The sequence below is a fragment of the Seriola aureovittata genome, chromosome 14 (genome assembly GCF_021018895.1).
Source record: "Seriola aureovittata isolate HTS-2021-v1 ecotype China chromosome 14, ASM2101889v1, whole genome shotgun sequence".
NCBI classification, from domain to species: Eukaryota; Metazoa; Chordata; class Actinopteri; order Carangiformes; family Carangidae; genus Seriola; species Seriola aureovittata.
The window spans coordinates 18,180,709-18,203,899 of record NC_079377.1 but is presented as its reverse complement, the minus strand read 5'-3'; the positions used below and the strand labels follow the sequence as shown (position 1 = coordinate 18,203,899).

Below are 23,191 nucleotides of genomic sequence, written 5' to 3'. Positions count from 1 at the left end.
ATGGGTGCCAAAGAAGTTCTTGTGTTGTGCATTACGTCTCAATGTGTGTGTGTGTGTGTGTGTGCGCGCATGTGTGTTGGAGGGCTTCTTAGTAGGGTAAGTCCTTGCCATCTGTCCTCACTGTGAGAGCCGCAGAGACAGTGCTGCCAAGTCAGGCGAGAAAACAACATGAGGTCTGTCGGTGTGCCGTCACACAGGCACACACACACGCACACACACACATACACACATGCAGACATGCACATAAAACACTGATAAACTGCTTGACTTGTTTTCTCTGAGAGACAAGCATATAAATAGACATCTGCTGCTGAGTTTCTAGTTGCATCAGTGGGGATGGGCTCACCTTTTCTAATGGTAATAATACTTGCAGGTGGGTGTTCTTTAATTATAGGCTCTCAAGTACAAGTGCAACACCCACTTTGTAAGTGAAGCACTCAGAGAAACCTCTGCAGCATTTCTTTTACAGAGCTTTCTCTAAAGAAAAGAGGAAAAAAGGATAAAATGTATTGTGTTAAGTCTAGTGAGAAAACCACCAGCAGATAGGAGAGATGATTGAATAGGCTGATCAGGAAGTCTTCAGAAGTTTCCTACACCAAAAATGATCCCTGTGAGAAAGGATCAATCATCACAAGGTTGTTCATTTACTGTGAGAGATTGTTGGCTTTTGTTTGGTTATGTGAAATATGTCTTTACTGTACCGATATATTAAGTGACAATTTCTTCTTCTAAATGTGTGTGTAACCAAGAGAAATATCAGGGAAAATGCCTTGTGTTTAGCCCCTTCCTGCTGATCCTCCGTTGGGCTGGGGAAATGAGAAAAGTAAAGAAATTCAGATTAGAAAATGAGCAATGTTTGCAACACCTGAAGCCTGCTGCATGATTTATGATACATTGATAAATTGAGCCTGATATTGAACCTGCCAAGATTCTCTGCAAAGTAAACATGAGTCTGTTAAAACCCAGATAAAGATAAGCAGCTCTATATTAGGACTGTTTTGCCTCGTTTCCCTCACAGTGAACTGTATTGCCAATCTTAATCTTCTATCAGGATATCTCCCTGTGACGAATCTTGAAGAATCAGGAGAAGATTGCCTGTAGTTGTTGGTTACTTCATAACATACTGGCACTATACATGAAACATCTTTCACCTGAATGAGTTGGTGTTGATCCAGAAAAACAAACGAGACATACAACTCAAACTCAATAGCAGCTTCTGTGTTGACAAAACTGAAAAAAATGACAGAACAATAGATCATATAACCCGTACAGATCACATTGGCATCATAAAGAGCAAATAGATGTTGACAGAAAGATACAGAAGCCCTGTGCTTGCATAAGTTCACTTCATTCAGGGTTTGGCTACAAGGTTATTTGTTTTCAATTGACAAGATGATTCTCAAAGAATATTTCCTTATTGGATTGATTAGTAAGTTATTATAGTGCAATTAATAATCATCTTGAATATGCAGAACTTTTTCCTCACATCATTTTTCACTTTGTTTTTTCTAACCTCCAGAGGTACTGAAGCTGAAACCTACAGAGAAATGAGGTTCAGCTCCGTTCGAAGCAGCTCAACTACTAACTCTTTTAACTGTGAGGTCCATCGCACCAGTGCTGAGGTCATTAAGTACAGGCCTCCTCGAACATCTCACAGCCCAACACCCACTGAATCGATCTCATCTGGCATGGCAGCTCATTATCGCCTCACTCAGCATCCTGCATTGTCTTGATAGAAGAGGCAATTAATTCTGTTCCTTGAGGTGACCCTTTTAAAGGCTATGGTTACAGTGGAAACTGCACCTGCATCGGTGCGTGTTAGCATTTTTAAATGGCACCTGAAACGGTGAATGGCACCTCTTAATAGCTGTTCGGCCTTTCTGTGTTGATGCTAATGTGAGCGTCTCGTTTGGCCAGTTGTCCACATCTGCTCTCTCCTCTGATTACACAGGAGCTCAGCCAAATGGTGAAAAGGTCCAGGAAGCACATTCACCCTTATCAAATATGAATGCTCCCACAATCCAATTATCTTTGCCCTTCCATGCCACCCACCTCTTTGATCCATCTATCTGCCCTGACTCTTCTTCTCCTCCTTTGTTCCCCTCCGCCAAACTCTTCACTCTTATTTTCTTTACCCCACCCCACCCCACCCCCGCAAAACCTCACCACTTCCTCCTTTTCTCCCACTGCCTGCTCCCTCTTTCTTTCTCCATCTCTGCTGCTCAGATTAGCCTATAGCAGTGGAGTGGAAACATCCAAGATAAAACACACAAGTTATCTGACTCTGCAGCAGGGACAAAACACATGGATGTCTTCTGTGAAGAACTCAGGAGTACGTGTCTGGCACCAGAATTCCTGAGGAACAATGGCACTCAGAAGATGAGAAGGAATGAATGCTAGACCTTAATGACAAAATACTGAAATGAGTGTCTGGTCTGAACTGTTTTGGAAGCAGTTTTGTGCGATAAAAGTTTAACTTAAACTCAGCTTTGATTAACAAATGCATTTTTAACTGGATTTGAAACAAATGTCATCACCCACACTTCTTAACCATCAATTACCTTTTCATAAAATTTCTCAGCACAGAAGATTAAAGATTTCAGAAATATTCTTTCTCCCCAGCATTGGCAACCCTTTATAACCTTTCACTCACTTTTTGCAAAGGGAGTGAGTAACTTGAGAAGTGGAATGACTGTAATAAGAACAGCACAACAAGGCAGAACCAACCCTATAATAATCACACTTTTTGTAACCTTGGAGGATATTAGACTCATGATTGATATCCAGCGTTTTCCAATTGAGTAGAAGAGCTGCATTACAGCGGAGACCTCCAGGCAGCGCGCCAGGGACAAAACTGCCTTACCATCCTGCCTGGGAAACTTCATTAATGTGGGGAGTGTGTGTGTGTGTGTGTGTGTGTGTGTGTGTGTGTGTGTGTGTGTGTGTGTGAGTGTGTCTGATTTAAAGCTAGTATGACTTTTGGGGCTAAAACTTGGAAACTTTTTGAAGAAGACTGGTTGTTTTACAATTTTTTAAAAAAAGGGCCTCATTCTATAAGGGTTAGGTTTATAGTTCAGGTTGGAAGAATATGGCTGTGGGGAATTCTAGGAATAAAGTTGTGGGTGCTCACAGGTCAAAAAAGTGTGTGTGTGCGGGGCCGTGTGTGTGTTTGAGGGAGAAACAGCAGGAGATTTATGACCACTGTGGTCCTAGGGGGGCATCTTCCAGATACAAGCACCAGATGCTACAGCTACCTTGCTGTCCTCCTTTGTTCTATAAAACCCATTATCACCACTGTCAGAATAATATATATATCAATATATTGAACAAGGGAGCTGCAATAATGACAAGTTGGCAAACAAATCAAAAACTTCAATTTTCGACCATCCTGTCACCGAGGTCAAGCTGAATCATCTTTGTGCTGTAAAATCCATTCCAAAGCCAGCAGGTTGTCAGAGATGGCCTTTAAAGCGGAACATATAAGCTCCACCAGTGATTCATGTCTTTGATTGTTTCTCATTTCCTACCATCTCCGTCTCTGCAATCTCCTCACTACTCTCCTCGTCCCATGTCTCCTTCAGCCGCTAGTTCTCATTTTCCTTCGTCCTCTTCCTCCGAACCAACTCCATTATGCCCACATCCACTTTAAAAGCTGGCAGGCTTGTACTCTGCATGAGGCTGAGTAGATGGGGGTGCAATTTGATACTATAATGGTCACTCACATAGAAACCTCCAACATCAACCAGAATACACACTTACTCAAAGGTTCAGAGATGTTTGCGGCACATACATTAAGATGACATGCACTCTCAGAAATCCCACGTGTAAGCAAGCATGAGGTCAGAACAGTTCAAACACACAGTATTTACAGTCACATTTATCTGGGATATTTATTGGAAATCCATTTGGGAAAATGTGGTTTTAATGGCACGGGAGAGTAATGTGGTTCATCTCTCAGTCATGTGTTTGTCAGATTGTGTTTGCATATTGCAGACTGAAGATGCATTTAAATATTGACTTCACATTTGGGAAACAGACAGGGGAGTTTACTGGAATTACTTTGTTTTGCACCAGTCAGGCTAAACTGATGAGCATCACAACTACATGCGAAGGATTTGATTAGAGTTGTATTTTGTGGGCAAACCGAGCCACAAGTGTGAAAAGACAGCAGAGAGACATTAACAGGATTATTTTAGTGATTATTGATGCTCTTACGTTAACTTAAGTGTACAGAGTCATTGGTAGCAGCTTTGTGAGACTGTACTTACTCACACTATACAAATGTCAGCATGCTAACATGTTCATAATGACATTAACTATAGTTTTTTTAGCAGCTTTACCATACTCACAATCATAATTTAGCCTGTTAGCCCACATGCTAACATATGAACTAAATACAAAGCAGAGCTGAAGCTGATGGGAACGTCATTACCTTTGCAGGCATTTTAATCATAAACTGAAGTATTCAATAAATAAATACATTTTCTGACGAATTATCATAACAACCTTAAATTTTCATGTGTGACGGGAACATAAAAATATCCACGTCACGGCAATCCAGCAGAAAGCTGTTGAGACGTTTCACTCAAACCCACAAATGTCAACCTCACGGTGCTAAAGGAAAGTTCAGAGGATCACCTATGTCATCCAGATTCATCTCTTAGGCACCATGAATGTCCGTATTCAATCCATCTAACAGTGATGTCTTATAGCGGAGACAGACCCATGTTCCCTTGAGCTGCACTGTTAGTAAGACTAATAGAAATACAGCTGTTGCACTTTTACAATGATGGTTTGTCCTTTAGTAACCCAAGCAGAAACTCAGTAAGAGCTAAAAGGCACAGTGAGGTTCAGAGCAGATTTCTCAGAGTAATTATGCTGTCATCTTCGACAATAGTTCACAATCAGGTCACATGTAAGGTGATGAGTTAAAGGCTTTATTCATTTTTTTGAATAAAGAAAAAATCCTAGAAAGGCTTAATTGGCACTTATTGCTACACTTTTCAGCGCCCACCTAGGCTGTAAATTTTTCCTGACCTCAGTGCAGATCTTTTTTTTTTTATTAGTCCAGGAAATAATGGAATGGTGCATGTATTTAAAAAACCGTACTGAGTGTCTTGTTCTTTCCAGAGCTTTCTTCATCTCAGAGAGCTCTGCTGCTGCACTTTGTATGTGCTGTTTGCATCCATGCATTTTAACTCTTACATTCCTGTCTTATATGCTCAAGTGTGTTATTACTCAAGTGAGAAACCACAATGACAAAATGGATGTTTTTATGTTTTTTTCTCCATGATTCTTTATATACAAAAACAATATACACAGTCTGACAGTTTGCACGTAACAGTAGCAGGTTTTTTGGGATATATGACATCGTCCTATGAGTTCAAAGATCAAACATACAGTAAAGGTGTTTGGAGTCCATGTGAAATGTTCAGTCCTGGGTCTTTGCTGCTTTGAGCATCTTGTTGCGTTTTTGTGGAAAAAAAAAAAAATCAATCCCCCACAAATCATGTTACCTTACCGTGAATTTCACATGATCAAGAAAAGACTACATGATAAAGATAAAAGGCTTTCAATCAACAACAGCAGCAGCAGCAGTCTGGTTTATGGCTCCTGTGTGAAATTAGAGATTTGATTTGGGGAAGCGATGGAGGACACTTTACAGCAGCAAACATTCACAAAACAAACATTTTCATGAACTGGTGTATGTCTCCAGAATTGCAAATTAAAAGTGGCAGTCAGGAAAGCCAGAGTCAAAATGAATGTGAATGTTTTAAAACAACTCAACTGGAATTTTAGAGAAAAACTTTCTGAAATTAAGCAGTTATTTTATGTTTTACACTTTAATTCCACATAGTCTGCAGTGGATAGAAATGTAGGGTGTGTTTATAACTCCTACAGCTTCTTTGGGTCTCTTAACTCTGAAGGTTTATTGTGTTTATTTTTGCAGTCCTGTACGAGGTGAGATGAAACCAGACGGCAGCCATAAAGGTTTTTACAGGACTCCCCCTTCTGATTAATACTGACAGGTTATGACTAAACATCAGCTGCCAAGGCTCCTCCACAATATCAACTGCTTAGTTTAGATATACTTATTCCCAATTCTGGACTAAAATATGGAATTAGACATCAGTGTTGAAAAAAAATAAAAATTGTAGATGTGGTCTGTCTGTGGACTCTCTAAGATAACACCAAGCTCTTGCCTGGATTTACCCAAACAAGATTTCTAAAGCTTCTTATTGGGCACCACTTTATCTTAACATGTCAATTTAGCATTAATATGCAGCATATGAACACCTCATAAATGATCTGTAATACACTATAATGTAGTTGTAATCAAATATAAGGACATATAAAGTGTTTATTAATATATTTCGCCCACAGTTATAACTTCTCCTATGAAGCATCCTGTTGTATACATAGTTAATGAATGACCGATAACATATAACATGGCTGTAATAATGATAACAAATCCTTTATACACATGTACAAATGACAGGCAGGTTTTAAACCGTTCATAAATGTGTTTAAAACTTGTGAAGACATACTATATAAAATTACATATACTATATCATGTTTAATAGTTATCAATGCTTCATAAAAGGAGTTAAAGTTGTTAACAAATACATTCATAAACGCATAAAAATGTCTTTATATCTGCTCACTACATAATCATTTATTCATTGACTATATACTGCTTATACACCGAGTTAAAATACAGTGTTACCAGTTATGCTTCAACTGCTTTAACTTATCTTATTTTTCTAAGGTGGGTGTAAGCAACATGTTCATGTTTACTTCACTGCGACAGGACCAAAGCTGCGAAAAGAAGTAAGACTTTTTATTTGTTTATCTGATATAAGAGCTTTCTGGTCTTTTATCACAGTATTTGCTGTTGGTGTGCACCATGTTTGCTTTTATAGAAACTGATTTCACACTGCGTGCAACCAATCAGACGTCTATTTCCTGTTCTTATAAAATTCAACTGGATTGTTGAAACTTGAGCTTGTTTAAAAAGTTGTTGGGATCATGTCAAAATGTGGAGCTGTATCCTGTCATCTGAAGAAATAAATCAAACGTGAGGTCCAGAGAGGATTCTTCTTTGCTTGCATTGCACCTCTTGACTTCACTTAAAACGAAAGTGACGCAGAATATTAAATAATAATCTGATTTATAACTACCTGTATAATGTTTTGTCTATCATCTGCTTAGGGAACAGGTAGGTTTGATAAAGACATGACAGTTATTCAAGACATTAAGCTTGATATTCTGCCTGGAAACAGCACGTGTATGTGCGCTGTGCTGCTCATTTCATTACCAGTGTCCGGGGAGGATAAAAAAAATAAAAATAAGACGACTAAAATCAGAGCTTAAAACGTTCACATCGAAGTTGCATTGTATCATATTGGTAGTAAAGTTGATTTCAATGTATGCACATGCTCAATATACATTCTGTACAAAATAATCAATATATATAACAACATAGACATTGACACAAATGAATACTGTTGGTTTCTTTTCCATCACTGTACATCATTTCATGTTACAACCTCCGCACATTCGGAAGCAGAGGGAACACATCCGTCCTTTTCGGTTACTATTTGCCAGAATGACGAGTGTTGTAAAGGCTGGAGGTCTTTTATTTGAACACAAGCCTTTGGACGTCAGCAAGCTCAATCTGTCAATCACTTGTCAGCAAACATCGTCTATCTAGTTCAAATATGCTGGGAATGAAAAATTACTAATGTTTTTGTTTAATTTTGATATGAAAATCCACAATGAGTGAGCTGTCATGTTTTGTTTTGTTCTCCTATACCAGCTTCTCATATTTAGTCCTTAAACATCTCTGACAGGTTTGATCTGTTCTTTTACATCTGACTTTTCATCTCCGGTAGCTCAGTCAACACAAACACAACCACACAAAAACAGCTGACAACTCATCCCCTTTAAACATGCATCTTGAGGTTTTTTATTTTAGTGTGCAAAATACAAAATGTAATCGTTATGTGTGAAGTATTAAAGGGATAGTTCAACATTTTGAGAAACACTCATAATCACATTTTTTGTCAGGAGTTAAATGAGAAGATTTAGTCTGTGCGCTAAATATGAAACAAGCAGGCGACTAGCTTAGCTTAGCATAAAGACAGGAGAAAGAACAGCTAACTGTTCTGTTCAAAGGTAAAGAAAAGTCTTCTTGCTAAGCTAAGCTAATCATCTGCTGACTGTATCTTCATATTAGGCATACAGGCATTAGGATGGTGTCGATCTTCTCATCTAATACTTAGCAAGAAAGCGAATAAGTGCATTTTAGAGTAGGAACTAATGATTGCTTTGATTATCAATTAATATGACGATTCGGTATTTTTTTTTGTTTTATGTATAAAATGTCATAAAATATTGAAAAATCCATGTTAGAATTTCCCAAAGCCCAAGCTGATATCTTCAATTTCAATTTAAATTGCTTGTATTATCTGACCACAGGTATTCAGTTTAATATCATATGAGAGAAAAAAGCATCAAATCCTCCTCTTTGTTTCAAAATATTTGTAGTTTAACTGATTAGTGTATTTCCAGAAATACCAAACAGTTCCCTCATATTTTCGGATTAATGGTAAAATTCTACAGTTTGGGGGTAAAAAGAGAAATCCAGCTGTGTTGATGATAACAGACTGTTACGGCCGGATTCAAGGTGCACGTTAGGGCAAAGTGTAAAAGGGCCATTTGTCAGGAAGCCTGTCTTACGTAACTGTCATCGGCTGACAAGATTAAATTGCAAAAGCATGTTCAAGGGAATGGAAAAGTACTTCTCCTCTTCTTTGAGAGGCCAGCTGATTGCTTCAGTGGTGAAACTCTTAGTGCCTCTCTGCTCTATATTCATAAAACCTTCATATGAAGTCCACCCAACAAATATCAAATCAGCCAACTTTCAAATGTGCAATCAAACTCCTGCTTCTTCTTTGGCACCAAGATACTCTGAGTAGGAGCTCCAGCCAAAAGCCTAAAATGAAAAACTGAAGTCAAAGAATGAAAAGTAGATCCTCTAAACGGCAAGTCCAGCACTTTGTGATTCGACGTCTGGTGCTTAATAACTCAACACAGGATATATGATGGTAAATGGTTATCATGTATCACCATGAAGAGTGCTGAGGGATTAGAAGTGGCTAGAACTGCAGCGATTTCCATTGCACTTCACTCTTAATGCCTCCGGTACCCAGCGCCCCCTCAGCTTCAGAACTTATAAATATTAACACTCGCAGTTTATTCTTCATCTACATACTCGTCTTCATCCTTACAGGCTATAATTCTTATGATATAATGCCCTCTAGTGGCAATATACTTTAAATATGTCTATAAATGAACTGCAGTATTTCAGATTCAACTCCGAGAGGCACATCGGAGCGGAACAAACTGCCTCTCCTTCCCTCTGATCTATGACACAGGCACTGACATCAGCACACAACCATCCAATCACTCCCATTTCCTGTGCCATGAGGACGCCCATATATGGCCACTTTATGTCAAGGCATACCATGGCATGGACTCAAACTCAATAGCCACAATCATTACTACAGGGGTCATTCTGCCCCTTTTCCTCACCGGAACCTCTCATCACAAGGCCTGCAGTGAACCAAAAAAACAAAAATCATCATTTACCAGCAGGCTCTGGCCATCTACAGTAAATCAATGGTTCTAATCAGAGAGCTATACACACACACACACACACCACTGTTGTGACTATGGATATGTGTTGTATGTTTCACAGGTGCCCTTGGATGGCCGAGGCCTTAAGACACACCTGTAGCTGTCACTATAGATGTAACAACATCAGGGGCAAGAGGATCCCAAAGCGGAGTGTACTGAGCTGTGCACTGAGGGTCTGGAGGGCCGGGAGACTGCTGGGAGCTGTGGACGGGAGAGCTTGTGGTGCCGACGTCCAGCTGGCAGTAAGAGCACTTAGGGCCGATGGAATCTGAAAACACACACACAGGCTTCATTCATGAGACAGTACATGATAATAAATAACAATTATAAGATATACATATATATTATATTGAACAATAAAAAAACAATATCAAACATTTGTTGGTTCCAACTTCTCAAAACTGCTGCTTTTCTTTGGCATATATGAGAGTAAACTGTATATCATTGAGTTTTGGAGTGTTAAATGAATAAGAAAAGCTACCTCAATATATCACTTTGTGGCTGGTTTGTGAAGTTTCATGACATAGTTTAATTTCAGCACAGCTAAGCCTGACTTAACCACCTGTGTGGAACTGAAATGTTGTATCTTCCTGGGGCAAAAATCTCTTCAGATTACTGGCACTGTACAGAAATCTGCTTAGCCAAAACATTTTAACAGGTGCTGGTCAAAGCAGCGTATATTCAAGTCTAATCCAGTTATACAGCCAATTATCTACCACAACAATATGCTGGTCCATTTTGAGCCAGTGGCTTTAGAGATTGGTATAATGGTGTTTCTTTCTGCCAAAGATTTTTGACTATTTGAAATGTTGCAGCAGTAGAGAACAAAACGTATTCCTGCTATCTAGACTCCAGGTTAAATAAAGGTTAAAAAAAAGGTGGATTTAGGAGGACTTGTGTGCGCCTAATATAATCGGATTTGTCAAAAGACCTTGGTGAAGCTAGACTGTTCTCCTGAGGGCTGAAAAACAAATTAAACAGTATTACAACACATGCAGGAGATTTGCACAAAACAAATGATATTCATCCTTAGAAACTGGATTCTCTAAATTTGTTTTTTATAATTGAGCAAAAACATATAGAATTCGTATCAGACAGTGAATGTGACAAACATTGAGAAATTTCTCCTAAGGGTTAATCCAAACATTGCAATCTCATATTGTGCAGTTGTTTTAAAAACATATTATAGGTTTTTACTGGTGGACATATTCTCTGTACAGCGATACAATATAAAACCATGTCACACAGATCTAATAACATACGAGAGAGTGAACCTGAACTTTATTGGCAATCCATGCCCAAGGCTAATGAACTGGAGCTGACCCAGGTGTATATCACGACTTCAATGTGGTTAGTGAAAATGGCTTCGGGGGACCAGAGTAATATACATATTGATCATTGTGAGCTAATAAAGAGCAGGATTCGCAGTGATAAATTACTAATGAAGCATAAGTTATCGTCAGAGTCGGGGCTAAATGGTGGAGGCCATCGACCGCTTGAGTACCTGGTGAACTGTTTGCTGTCTTCATGAACCTCCATCTCTCGGCTCTTAAACTCATTCAGCTCCTTACGGATAGCAGCCTGAGGGGCAACACACACACACACACACACACACACACACACACACACACACACACACACACACACACACACACACACACACACACACACACACACACACACACACACACACACACACATCAAATCAAAGCCAATAATCAACTATGTCTCTGAGGCTGATATCTAACAGTCTTTGAGGGCAGCCTTTGCTTTAGGGAACTGCCCACAATTCATAAAATAATGTTGTAATGTTGACAGTCCAGAATTTAAAACAGTGCTGGAAAGGACAAGGTCAAATGTATGAAGCAGCACACATGTGTCTTGTTCTTTGTTCTCTCTCTTATGTTGATTTATTATTGTCTCTTACTATCAAACAACATAAATAATGATATAAAGGGTTACTGCACCAAATAACTTGAACTGAAAAATAAGTCTCGCATTTTGACTGGTCATGGAAATCCCACAAAGAGCATGAAGTTCTGCCCCTTTCCTCACACTGCCTTTGTCTCGCCCTCTTGCACCCAGGCGCTCGTGCTGATTACGGAGGTGATGCAAATTCAAGTCTGTGAGGGTTCAGTGTTTAGGATTTAGGGTGAGGGACATCGGCACTAGGGTGTGCGATTTCTCTGTGCTGTGTAGTTCTACACGTCAACAGCAGGGGGCAGGCTTGACACAGATAGTGTCCTCCAGCACAGCGTCGTGCAACATCCACTTCACGGTCCACAGTTTACTGTGTGTAATTTCGGTCTGGGGTTGTTTATCAGTGCTCTGCTAAGTTTGTGGCAACAGTTAAAGGCCTTTCCTGTTTCAACATGACAAGTTGCCTGTACACAAAGCAAAGTGCATTTTACAAAGCAGTGTATTAACTGTTGTACCTTGTCAGCGGGAGTAAGCCGTGTCCAGGGTTTGTCTGCCCGCCGATCGTAATCCTTGGCGTCTGTTACTTCAACATACTCATTGAAACGCAGGATCCTTCGAGCAACAAGCTCTGCCACTGTAGGCCTCACGCTCAACTACACACACGCACGCAAACACACACAACGTGAAAGAGGGAGATAAGTTAGATCATAAACATATATTTCAGGAGAAGGCAATGTTCTTCTTTTTAGTTTGAAGTTATAATAAAATCTAACATACTGTCTACGCCTGTGCTCTTATGTTTCATTTTACTGTTGTGCCCTGTATTGATTAATGAATACATTTCCAGGAAGCAGCTGCAGAGACAGAAAACGCCCAACTTCTCAGGAATGCTTTTCTCCTTCAGTTCCACCTCTGTCCACTAGATGGTCCATTTCACCACACAGAGCATCTTTTCTGACTCATAAGGTGGAGCAAAACATATTAGCAGCTAAATATAGACTCGCTCTCTCCTTTCTGTACTCTCTTAAGTGTGTGTGTGTGTGTGTATGTGTGTGTAGCTGGCGTGTACAGTACCTTTCTGGAGAGTCTCCTTTTAATCTCTTGCTTGGCTTCTTGCTCCTCTGCTTCATTCTTTTCTGCATGTAGAGAACCAGCAGAGTTATTTCACACCTACTGTGTCTGCAACAAGCTTCTGCTTCTATTTATAAGTGGGGGATGTGATTCACTACATTCAACCGTGTCCATGATTATGTAGCGGAGTAACTGCCTTAACATTAACATAGACATATATATATATACTCTTGTTGTGTCTTCGTGGATGTACATTATGTACAATACATGTGTGTAAATAACCAGTGAGTGACTTGGCCTGGGATGCTGGTAAACTCCTTTACCTCTAGTGTTCCCATCAGAGATTGAAATACAAGCCGTCTGGGATTCACAGCCCGGAGAGACCCAACTCTTCTTTTCCACCACCAGAACAAGCATGTAGAACTGTTTTTCTTGTTTCTGTGCTTCTTCCTGAATGAAAAAGTCTTTGTGCTGGACACATCGGATGTACTGAAGTTGCGAGTTGTGCAATAAGTTGCAAACCAATTTATTGCAAAATCTGAGTAAATGGAACAGTACACACCTCCAAACAAGTTTTTGCTCCAGTTCTAACAAGGCACTTTAGTCTTCTTTAACTTTAACAGCCTCAAAGAACCGAGAGTGTCCACTCACACACAGTGTGGCAAAATGTTGAACTTAGTCGGATACAGTATTCACATATTTGTAGTCATGCTATACTGTTGCACCCACGTTATGTTAAAATTAAACTTTTACAATTAAACTTCTAAAAATTGTAGTTATACCACCTACATATTGGATTTTATTTTTATTTAATTTCCTATGTTAATAATTACTCAGTGTTATGCCACGAAAAACCTGTTTGCTTAAAACTCTTTGAAATTAGTAAGTAATAAGTTAGCACAAAGAGTGAGCTAGCAAACCCTCCTGCAAAACAATTAGTACTGCTCGCATCACAAACTCATTTTATTGACCATTTGAAAGATTATATTTAATAAGAATATATATTTAATTTATCAGAACTAGTGTGTGTGTGCGTGTGTGTGTGTGTGTGTGTCTTGTGAACAAAGCAGCCTAACTAGCTGACCTGAACTAACTTTTATCACAGTGGTGTACTGTGACTAAAGCAAAAAGAAGAAGTGTGACTGAACACATTAGTTCAGTGTGGGAGACACGAAGCTTCCCACAGATGGAGCGATGAAACACCACAATACCCATTTCCATGAACTCATATTGATTCTTCATCTTGTCACAGCTTGAAAATAATATAAATGATATTACTATTTAAGCCTCTGAACTTAAATAGTAATATATCAGTGGTGCATCACATCTTTCCCCAGTTTAAAAGTGTATTTCAGAAACTTACGCTTGAGGATGTTTCTCTGCTCCAGCTCCTCTGTGGTGGGTCTTTGGCTCAGGCGCCTGAAAAGACAAAAATGTGTTTCTCATACTTTTCAACAAGCAGCAGAAAGCAAATGATTTAAACATTACACTGATTTCTACAGAAAACAACATGAATTATTATTTTTTGTTGTGGATCCAACAGTTGTTTGCCACCATCCTTTCTGCCTCGTCTGGTAGAAAAGGCCAAACTAAACTTCAGCACAGAATTTTACTGTGATTTGTACAAGTACACCGCCCACAACTACACCAAAAAATAATTAACATTCCCTGTTATTAGCCCACAGCGCCGCCAAATCTTTGATGAAAATTCACACCTTGCTACATTTTCACAACATGCTGAATGTGTCTGTGCATGTGTGTGTGTGTACCTGACTAGTTTGCAGCCGATCTGCTGGCGCAGCTCGTGTCTCTCTGTCTCAGAGCTCCGCGGCAGAATGTTTTTCTCCTCCAGCTCTTTCTTGCTCGGTCGGTTCCCAATCTTGATGTTCAGGGTGTCTCGTCGCCGGATCTTGCTGGCCAGAGAGCCTGGAACAGAAACGCAACCTGGTTCTTAGGGCCTTGAAACAACCTGCGTGGAGATTAGCTGCAGAGAACAATTAAGCGTCAATGAAGAAAAGTGACGCATCTGAAGATATAGTGTATGCTACAAAAACAAAAAAAAACAACAACATGGCATCTAGCTCCTATAGTAGTAGTAGATGGGGCAGGTGCATTTGAATTACAAACCTTGGTTGCTGGGAGATTCTAGAATTCTCAAGTGGCTACTGGGAGATTCTAGAACCTCCACACGCTGCTGGGACATGCTCAGAAAACTCCCAAACAGCTGCTCTGAGATTCTGAAACTCTTGGAGGCTGCTGGGAGATTCTAGAACTCCCAAACTTGTTGGGAGATTCAAGAACGGACCTGCCACGCATCAACTATCATGACACCCTCAAAGTCACTTGTTTTTCCTTTTCCAATGCTCAGTTTGACTCATCCCTGGGTGAAACACTGTGCTACCTGATTTGTTTATACCACAAACTGCAGGAGCACATGACTACTTAGTTGGAATGTACATACTGTGTGAAAGCACGGGAAGAATCTAATGTACTTCTTAATGAAGCACCTCACACAGACAAATGTTAGCACAATGGCTGCAGGTGGCATAACAACTTCTCTCCTTTATTGTGTGATGTGTCACAAAGCTACTGCCATACTATTTGTGTACTCGTCTTCCTCCTCCTCTTCTTCCTCCTCATCTCGGTACAGGATTGGGCCGTCAGAGTCAGAGTCGCTAGTTTGGCTGTCTCTCGGCCTATCAGGGATCACTGTCACTTCGGCATTCTCCGTTTTCACACTCAGGCCCTGTGGCTTTTCAGTGTGGCCCTCTGATGACCTGCAGGAAACAAGAAATTATGAGCACACGCATTTGTTGAAGCAGAACAAGTCCTTGGATATCTACTAAATATTAATATTTACTCTATTGGACACAGTTAAGTAAAATCACAGATTTACTATCAACCAATCATTGCTTTAACCAACCTCTGTGTAGATATGTAATGTAGAAGCGTAAGCAACTGACCTGCAGAGAAAGCGAACAGAAGGAAAGGTGTTTTTAAACCTTTCCTTCTTGTATGTCCTAACTAGATTTTTACCTTGGGACGTTCTCCACAGCAGAATCCGTCTCCCCCTTCTTCTTTTCTTCCTCTCCTCCCTCTTCTCCCGTTCTCCCCAGTTTCTCCCCCTGCAAGCTGCTGTCTGTCTCGCCCTCCGTGAAGGAAGTGTCCTCTGTAGCAGCATTGACATGGGGAGACTGGTCTGTGGGTTCAGGAGCCATACCTTTCCGAGTCTCCTCGTCCACAGTTGAGGCATCGGGAGCAGATTGAGAAACAGCTCGACCCCCCTCTGTCTCATTGCCTGAGGCTTTATGTGAGGCAGGCTTGGAGTCTGAGGAAAGGGGCAAGGATTTTATCTCCCCAGGCTGGCTAGGAGTCTCTGCAGAGGCCTTTTGAGGTGCAGAGGAAGAGGTGGGAGTGTCTGATTTCCGGTTGGTCCTTGCATCCTTCCCATCAGTCTGCGCTGCAGTGCTAGTGTCCTTAGATGCACGAGAACGAGGGGTGGAGGCGGAGGCGTGGGTAGTTTTTGTTGCGCCTCCTGTCTTCTTTGGATGGGAGGATTTGGCTGAGGAGAAGAATGAGCAAGAGAAAATGAGAAGGGAAAGATGAAGAGTTTGACTTTTTCTTTCCCCCAGCTGATTCAGTTTCCTCCCACAGTCTGAGGACATGCAAAGCTACGTAAACAAAAATTCTCTGTTGTCTGTAGGTGTGAATGTGGTTCAGTCTATGCAAATGCATCGTCTTACACTAGTATTTACTACAAAGTCCATCTTAAGTCACATTTAGGCATCTCTTTTTGCAGTCAACATAATATCAACATGTTGTTTATGGATTTTTATATGAAAAGGAAAAAAACATAAAGATGTCTTTGGGGAAATATCAAAAATGCCCCTTTTTGCCTCAGCTGGCTAGTGGGGTGTGTTTGCGTCTGTGTTTCATTGACAGCCAGCGTTGGCAGATTGAGCGGTTTTTCGGATGCAATTAAAGCAGGCCACAAATGCAGCTGTTTGAGTCAAAAAAAATCTGGGTCATAACAAATGGGAACACAGACGCAATACACATATTTTTACATTCAGTGTGGGGATATCGTTATCACTGTCTGTCAAGAGTAAACAACCGTAAATTCACTTAAAATTACTGAAAAAAGATGTTCCTTATAACTGCAGAAGTTGCCTGAGAAACAAGTTTTCTTCAGGATCAAAGTCATCCAGTGATAGCTGTCAGTACATCCAAGGGTTCATTCCAAACAGGAACTACTAAAAGCAAATTCAGAGTACATTTTCCAAAATGTAAACAGATATAGTCTAAAAAAGTTGGAGCCCACAGTATAATTCAAGTTTGTTCATATAAGTACACACTGATTTAATGCAACATTATCCAAAAGACTTTGAAGAAAAAAAAAATCATTTAATTATACTGATATCAAAAATGAAAAATGTAGCTACTTTTATACCATCATGAAACAAAAAAATATAAATTAAATTATTATTTTCATTTTAAAAGAAGAAGATAGGGAAAGCGAGTTAACAAGCAGATGTGTATGCTGCTGCAGAAAAAAAACATAGCTGGACTTAAAATAGTATGATCAACAGGGCTACACTTCATGATTCATTTCCTTACTTAATCCATTATTATTGGTTATTTTCCAAAATAATCTTTTGATTGTGCCATCAAACGACAGAAAATTGTAAACATGTCGATCATTATTTGCTGGAACAAAAGATGATGTCCTCCGATTTATTTTTCTGTCCAGCCAACAGTCAAAAACTCACAGCTTAGTAAAAAAGTAAAAGTATTTACATTGACAATTCATACCATTGAATAATAACAGCTGGAGCAATAAACTGCTCTATTAGAACATGCTGGCAGCCATAATATTTTATGACTAGAATAACCACTTTTAATCACATCTTTAAAACTGAGACAAATATAGAATACCTAAGGTAATACTGACTGAGGCAGTACTTTAAGTGTCTGTAAAGTGTCTTTGTGCGCTGGTAAAAGCAGCCTGAGGGACGGGATGAACTTAGAATGTTATTCAAACCCTAATGAAACAACTTTTGTACCATTTCTCTGATAACAACAGAAAAATACACAGAGCCCTTCAGCAAAGACTGCGCGAACATCACATGCAGTATTCTGGGCTCCCGTCTGTTTCCTTTACCATGCTGTAGGCACCACACGCACGTGCACGTGCACACGCACGCACGCACGCACGCACGCACACACACACACACCACACACACACACACACACACACACACACGGGGTGGTGATCATGCCCTAGCATCATGCCGTCAGTCAAAAGCACATGAGGTTGTCAGAGCTCATTTTATATTTCATGAAAGCCATGCGACAAAAACTCCTCACGTGCTCTCTCTCTCTCTCATGCACACACACACACACACACACACTTGTAGTGTAGAGGCGTTTACAGAGCTACAAAAATAAATCTTCACTTCTGCTTTCTCAGAAAACAGACAGGGAGAGACCATAACTGCAACACTCCTATAGTTACTCACTTGACTGAAAATCCCTTCTAATGAGGAAAGGACACTATCGAGAGGGAGAAACAGGGAAAAACTAGTTTGTAGGCACTTGACAGAAACTTGACCATCACTTCAAACACATGACGGAGTGCACATTAAGCCATGGTTTACAGGTGCAGTCGGTTTCATAGTGAGTATTCTTTCTTTTCAAACAGTGATACAAGCACATTGTCCATGCAGGGAGGCAGGCAAGGCGAGAACAAGGGTCAGGCAAACTGTCTTCAGTCCCAACTCGCTGAACTTACCAATCCCACGACTAGTGGTGTTAGTGCTCCGCGGGTTAGCTTTAGCCTGAGTGGATGAGCCTGCCTTCCCTGTGGTTTTAGTTGTCTTTTTAGTCGCCAAGGTCCCCTCTCTGTGCCTGCTCGTGCCTGCGGTGCCACCCGCAGGTTTGGAAGAGGCGGGCAGAGTGGCACTTTGCTGCTTTTTAGACTGAACGTCTCGAGGTCGCACCTGGTTAGCCCGGGCGAGGGGTTTAGTATCACACCTCTCTGAGCAGAGCAGAGGAATCAGGAAGAAAATTTTAGAGGTTAAAACAGAGACTGAAAGCAAGACAAAAGATGCACATCTGTCCAATGGACGTGCACACAAACAAACGAAGACAGAAGACATAATGAAAGATAAAGAGCGAGTTGGAAAGACCGAATGAGGATGATGTTTAATCTATAGTCTTGCACATCTTTTCCATAAGATTAACAGATAAAATGAACCCGTTAACCTTCCAAACCTCCAGTATGATGGTATGTGTGCACCGTTACTGTATTTGCAGTGTTTGTTACCTGTGCCTTTCTGATTATTGATAAATGAATGAACAAATGGCTCTGAGTTCAATGCTAACAGGGTTGAGATGAAAACAGCACAACACTTAAGCAGCATCAGAGGGAAGAACAGTGGCCTGTCTCCTGGGGGAGAGGGAGGCATTAGGAGATGGAGCTTCTGCTCTGTTCAGACTGTGATCGCCTGCTGCAGGCTGATATAATGGGAATATCTATTTGAACACATTAGGCCCGGTCAGAGATCCCACAGAGGATTCAATGTCAGGCAGAAAACTGCTGCCGATACAAATGCATTCCACGACCAGGAGTCAAAGATTTCAAAGCAACCGACGTCTAAAAAAAGCTACAACATTTAGTTCTAGCATATAAAAATAGAATCGCTAAAGGGCTGTAAAAAGTCCCACATTCCTGAGCAACATGACATGTTTGGAAGAGTGAAACCACATTGATCAATCTAACATTTAGTAGCTGCTCGGCTGTCAAGGATGTTTTTCCTGGTATGTGCTTATCGGCACACAACACAACATTATTCTACAGTGTCTCACCTCTGTGGATGAGACCATCTTTATTTACCAAAATAAATGTACAAACTAGAACCACAACATCCTGAAAAACGTGTCTACAAATAAGCACTGGAATATATTTATCTAATCAAACTGATTTAGGGAGTACCTTGGAGAGAAAACCTTTCTCTTATCTTTTTTTTTTTCATTTGCCATATTTTTTCCTTATTTCCTTCTCTGTGCAGACATTTCTTCATGTGAACATCAGTGAGAAGCTATTTTCTCTGCTCTAAAGCCTCAATTGATACAGAGATGCCAGTGTTGAGGATCCAGTTATCTCTAGAGTACAGGTCACAGTAGGACAAGAGCTCATGTTAGACACAGCTACTGATGCAGAAGTTACCTGTTTTGTCCTCAGTGCTGACGGGCCCGCTGGCCTGTTCCTCCTGCAATGTTTCTGGAGACTCAATGTCAACCTTGACCTCCTCTGATGTCACACTGGATGCGGCGTGGCCGTTGAGATTTTCACTGCCGACTGGCTCGTCTAGAAGAGAAAAGAAGAACTGTTACCGTAACTGAAATCCACCAAATCACTAATGTTCAGTTGCTCTGAAGCAGAGCTCAAATTTGTATTTCAAGCTGCTGCTGCTGTTACTGGCATTGCTACAGACAAATGGAATTGCATTTCACTGGACATGGTATCTTTAGTGTATATGAAACATTTGAAGTGTGAAGGACACTGAGACAGAAAGACAAATATATGTAGTTGATGAAAAATAAATCATTAAAGAAGCGGTTGAGATGTCAGATCTCACAAATGACAAAGTTTCCATCTGGGTTTTTTAAGTGACTTGGATTCTGAGTTCTAATTACAGCTCTATCACCGGCCAATCACGGTCATGTTGAGTGTTGGACGGCTTCATCATTTCCCTCTTTTTATTTTTATTCCCAAAGTAATTAATGTCTGAGATTTTGCGCAATCAGACAAACCTTGGTCAGGGATGAGAACTCCTTTTCTGATGAGCTCCTCCCTCGTTTGTCTGGTGGAGATTTTTCTCTCTAGAACTGAAAGATGAACAAGGTCAAGGTCAATGTCTGATTCAACAGGGGAATTCTACTTGGTCTTCCTTTATCTAGTCTTCTGCAGCAATGAATTTACACAGAAATCTGCGAAAGCATTGCACAACAGCCACACCATTATCCTCCTCTTATTGCGAAAGCATCGTTGCCCCCCCCCCACAGGAGGAACTAAGCCGATTCTGCCATCATGCTGCAATCTTACATCATCATCACCTAATGAGCACGGTCACAGTTGACTACACAATTAGAGCTGAAAATATTAATCAATAATCAATCGGTGAACCGACAAAAAGCTAATGGACCGATCATTTTTCAAGCAAAAACATTAAACATTGTCTGATTTCAACCTCTCAAACATGAGGATTTGCTGCTTTTCTTCATTACGTACGACAGAAAACTGAATATCCAAACTGAATGAATTTGAAGACACTGCCTTTGGTTCTGGGGGATTATTATGCACTTTTTCATTAATTGTGCTTGATTGTCAAAAAAAGATGCTCCAAGCAAAGTTAAATTCTCTTAATGTCCGTGTTTGTTTTCTCTTCAAAATACACGGTTTAAATAACTGGGCTCAAAATCAAGATTCACATTTTTTTTTTTTTTTTTTAAATTGCATTTGTATTATAAGTTATGCCACCGTCCATTTACCACTGTTTTATACCTTTAAATAACAAGGGATTACTGGGGATCAAATTAAAGGAGATAACACCTGAGCAGACTACATCAGCGGAAGATAATCAAGAGGAGAAAATACTGATATGACCTCCATGAAAAAGATTAAATGGACTCCATAACATATCGACTGCAAGTGCAGATGTAGTAAGGCTCCAGGGATGATGCACTCTAGCTGCTCCTGACCTCTGACATCCAAAAACTGAACTCCTCAAAAGAGGAACTTGACACAATGATCGATGAAGTATTACACAAAAAGAACTACAACCAAAATGCTAATGGCTAAAGTTTCCCTCCCACTTAGTGTGTTATACCGACTCTGCTTTTTCTCCAACCAGCACAGACGCCTGAAATCCACTAGCAGGACATGGAGGTATGAAGCATACATACAGCTACATAAAGGAGAGAGGCTCACCACACCTGGCAACCGTAAAGAAAACAGTCTCTGCTTTCTGTATTTGCTTCTGTTCCTTTTTATTTCCACGTCGGCGCTTCAGGAATGAATTAGTGAAACCAAAGCGTTCACTCTTTTCCTTTTACAGCTCTTCTGGGAGCAACGTTGCTCCTGTTCACACTTAATGTTCAGCACAAATACAGAAACGTAAGCCATGATGTTGCACAGACGGTCAATTGAGGAGAGCAAATCATAGGCCTCCCGTCAACCTGCTCGTACAATGACATTAAAATACAACCCACACGCAAGACGTCTCACCTTTGGAAAGATCCTGGAACTTGTCACTTGTCTTCTTCTTCCTCCACTTCCAGGGTTTGAACAGCTTTCCCAGTGACGACAGCTTGCCTCGCTGCTGCCGTGATGCAGGGGCATTCTGGGTATTGGTGGCGCTGTCCACCACCACGTCACAGCTGGCCAGCGATGATGATTTCTCCAACCCATCGACTGGAAGACACACATATACAAAAAAATACAACATCAGAGTAAGCAACAGCTGAAAAGGCAGAGAAGTATCGTCATAAAGCATAATGTTGACATATGTCAGTTCCACTCTACAACTCTTTCTAACTCTGTCTCTGTACAGTATTTGCAGTGTGTGTTCTCATGTGTGTGTTGGCTAGATCCCTGTCCTTCCACAACTCCTCCTCTTCCTGTTGAAAGATTAGAGGTGCTGTGAACCTTCTGGAAAACTGCAGATTGTGTGTGTGTGTGTGTGTTTTTGTGCGTGCGTGCATGTGTGTGTGTGTGTGTGTACCATACTGGAATCTTACAGAGGAAAGAGAGGTGGTGTGTGATTCCTCAGATTCAAGCTCAGGGGGGTTTTTGTTTTTGCAGCCACATAACACTGCTGAATCACTCACGCCTCCTGAGTGTATGGAGCCCAGCAGGAATCAAAAGTTTACGCAAACTTAAATGATTTTTTTCCATGAATCATATTATTTGTGATCTCGAAGTAGTTAATCCATTCCCCCGAAGGAATGTCAAGTTTTAAGCCGTTTTCAGAGAAGACACTTGGGACACTTTACTGTCAGCTCACTTGTTTCTAATTCCACATCCGTTTTGATGATTTCTTTCACTTTCAAACTCTTCAGCCTAAAACAATGCCGACTCAAGTGACATCACATGAGGCAGTTTAGCAGATTTCACCACAAAAGGCTTTATACAACTTTTTCACATATGCATCGGTGTAACAGACTCAACAAACACCCCCATTTTCATGCACAAGCCCAAAAATAAAATGTAAAATTTTGTTTGGTTTTCTGCCTCACCCATCAAAAGTGGAATATAAAGACTGTACTAATACCACTGTGAGGGAAACACTTGGGAGCCATAGCCTCAAGTCTGAACCAATTACAACAGCACGACAGCTGTTGCAGTGATGATCCTGAAATTCTTTGCTCAGATGGAATCAGGAGACTTGGCGCTTTTGAGTGACGTATAATTTGTCAAGGTTGTGTCTGTGTGCAG

General features: G+C 40.5%; 1 protein-coding gene across 7 annotated transcripts in view; it reads right to left on the bottom strand.

The window, feature by feature from the left end:
• Positions 1 to 5,268: 5,268 nt before the first annotated feature.
• phactr2 (phosphatase and actin regulator 2) overlaps positions 5,269 to 23,191 on the bottom strand; it is a 42,170-nt gene continuing 24,247 nt past the window's right edge. For 3 of the 7 annotated variants that reach the window (XM_056395278.1, XM_056395283.1, XM_056395282.1), the window contains exons 2-12: positions 21,983 to 22,168; positions 20,509 to 20,583; positions 19,922 to 20,062; positions 18,485 to 18,730; positions 15,730 to 16,255; positions 15,292 to 15,470; positions 14,463 to 14,619; positions 14,057 to 14,112; positions 12,697 to 12,758; positions 12,138 to 12,275; positions 5,269 to 9,970 (exon numbers count right to left, since the gene is read on the bottom strand). In XM_056395278.1, the coding sequence (XP_056251253.1) occupies positions 9,809 to 9,970; positions 12,138 to 12,275; positions 12,697 to 12,758; positions 14,057 to 14,112; positions 14,463 to 14,619; positions 15,292 to 15,470; positions 15,730 to 16,255; positions 18,485 to 18,730; positions 19,922 to 20,062; positions 20,509 to 20,583; positions 21,983 to 22,168 (1,928 nt within the window). In that variant the 3' untranslated portion in view covers positions 5,269 to 9,808. Of the gene's footprint in view, positions 9,971 to 11,206; positions 11,284 to 12,137; positions 12,276 to 12,696; positions 12,759 to 14,056; positions 14,113 to 14,462; positions 14,620 to 15,291; positions 15,471 to 15,729; positions 16,256 to 18,484; positions 18,731 to 19,921; positions 20,063 to 20,508; positions 20,584 to 21,982; positions 22,169 to 23,191 lie in introns of all 7 variants that reach the window. The other 4 variants (XM_056395279.1, XM_056395285.1, XM_056395284.1 and 1 more) reach the window with 3 other exon arrangements.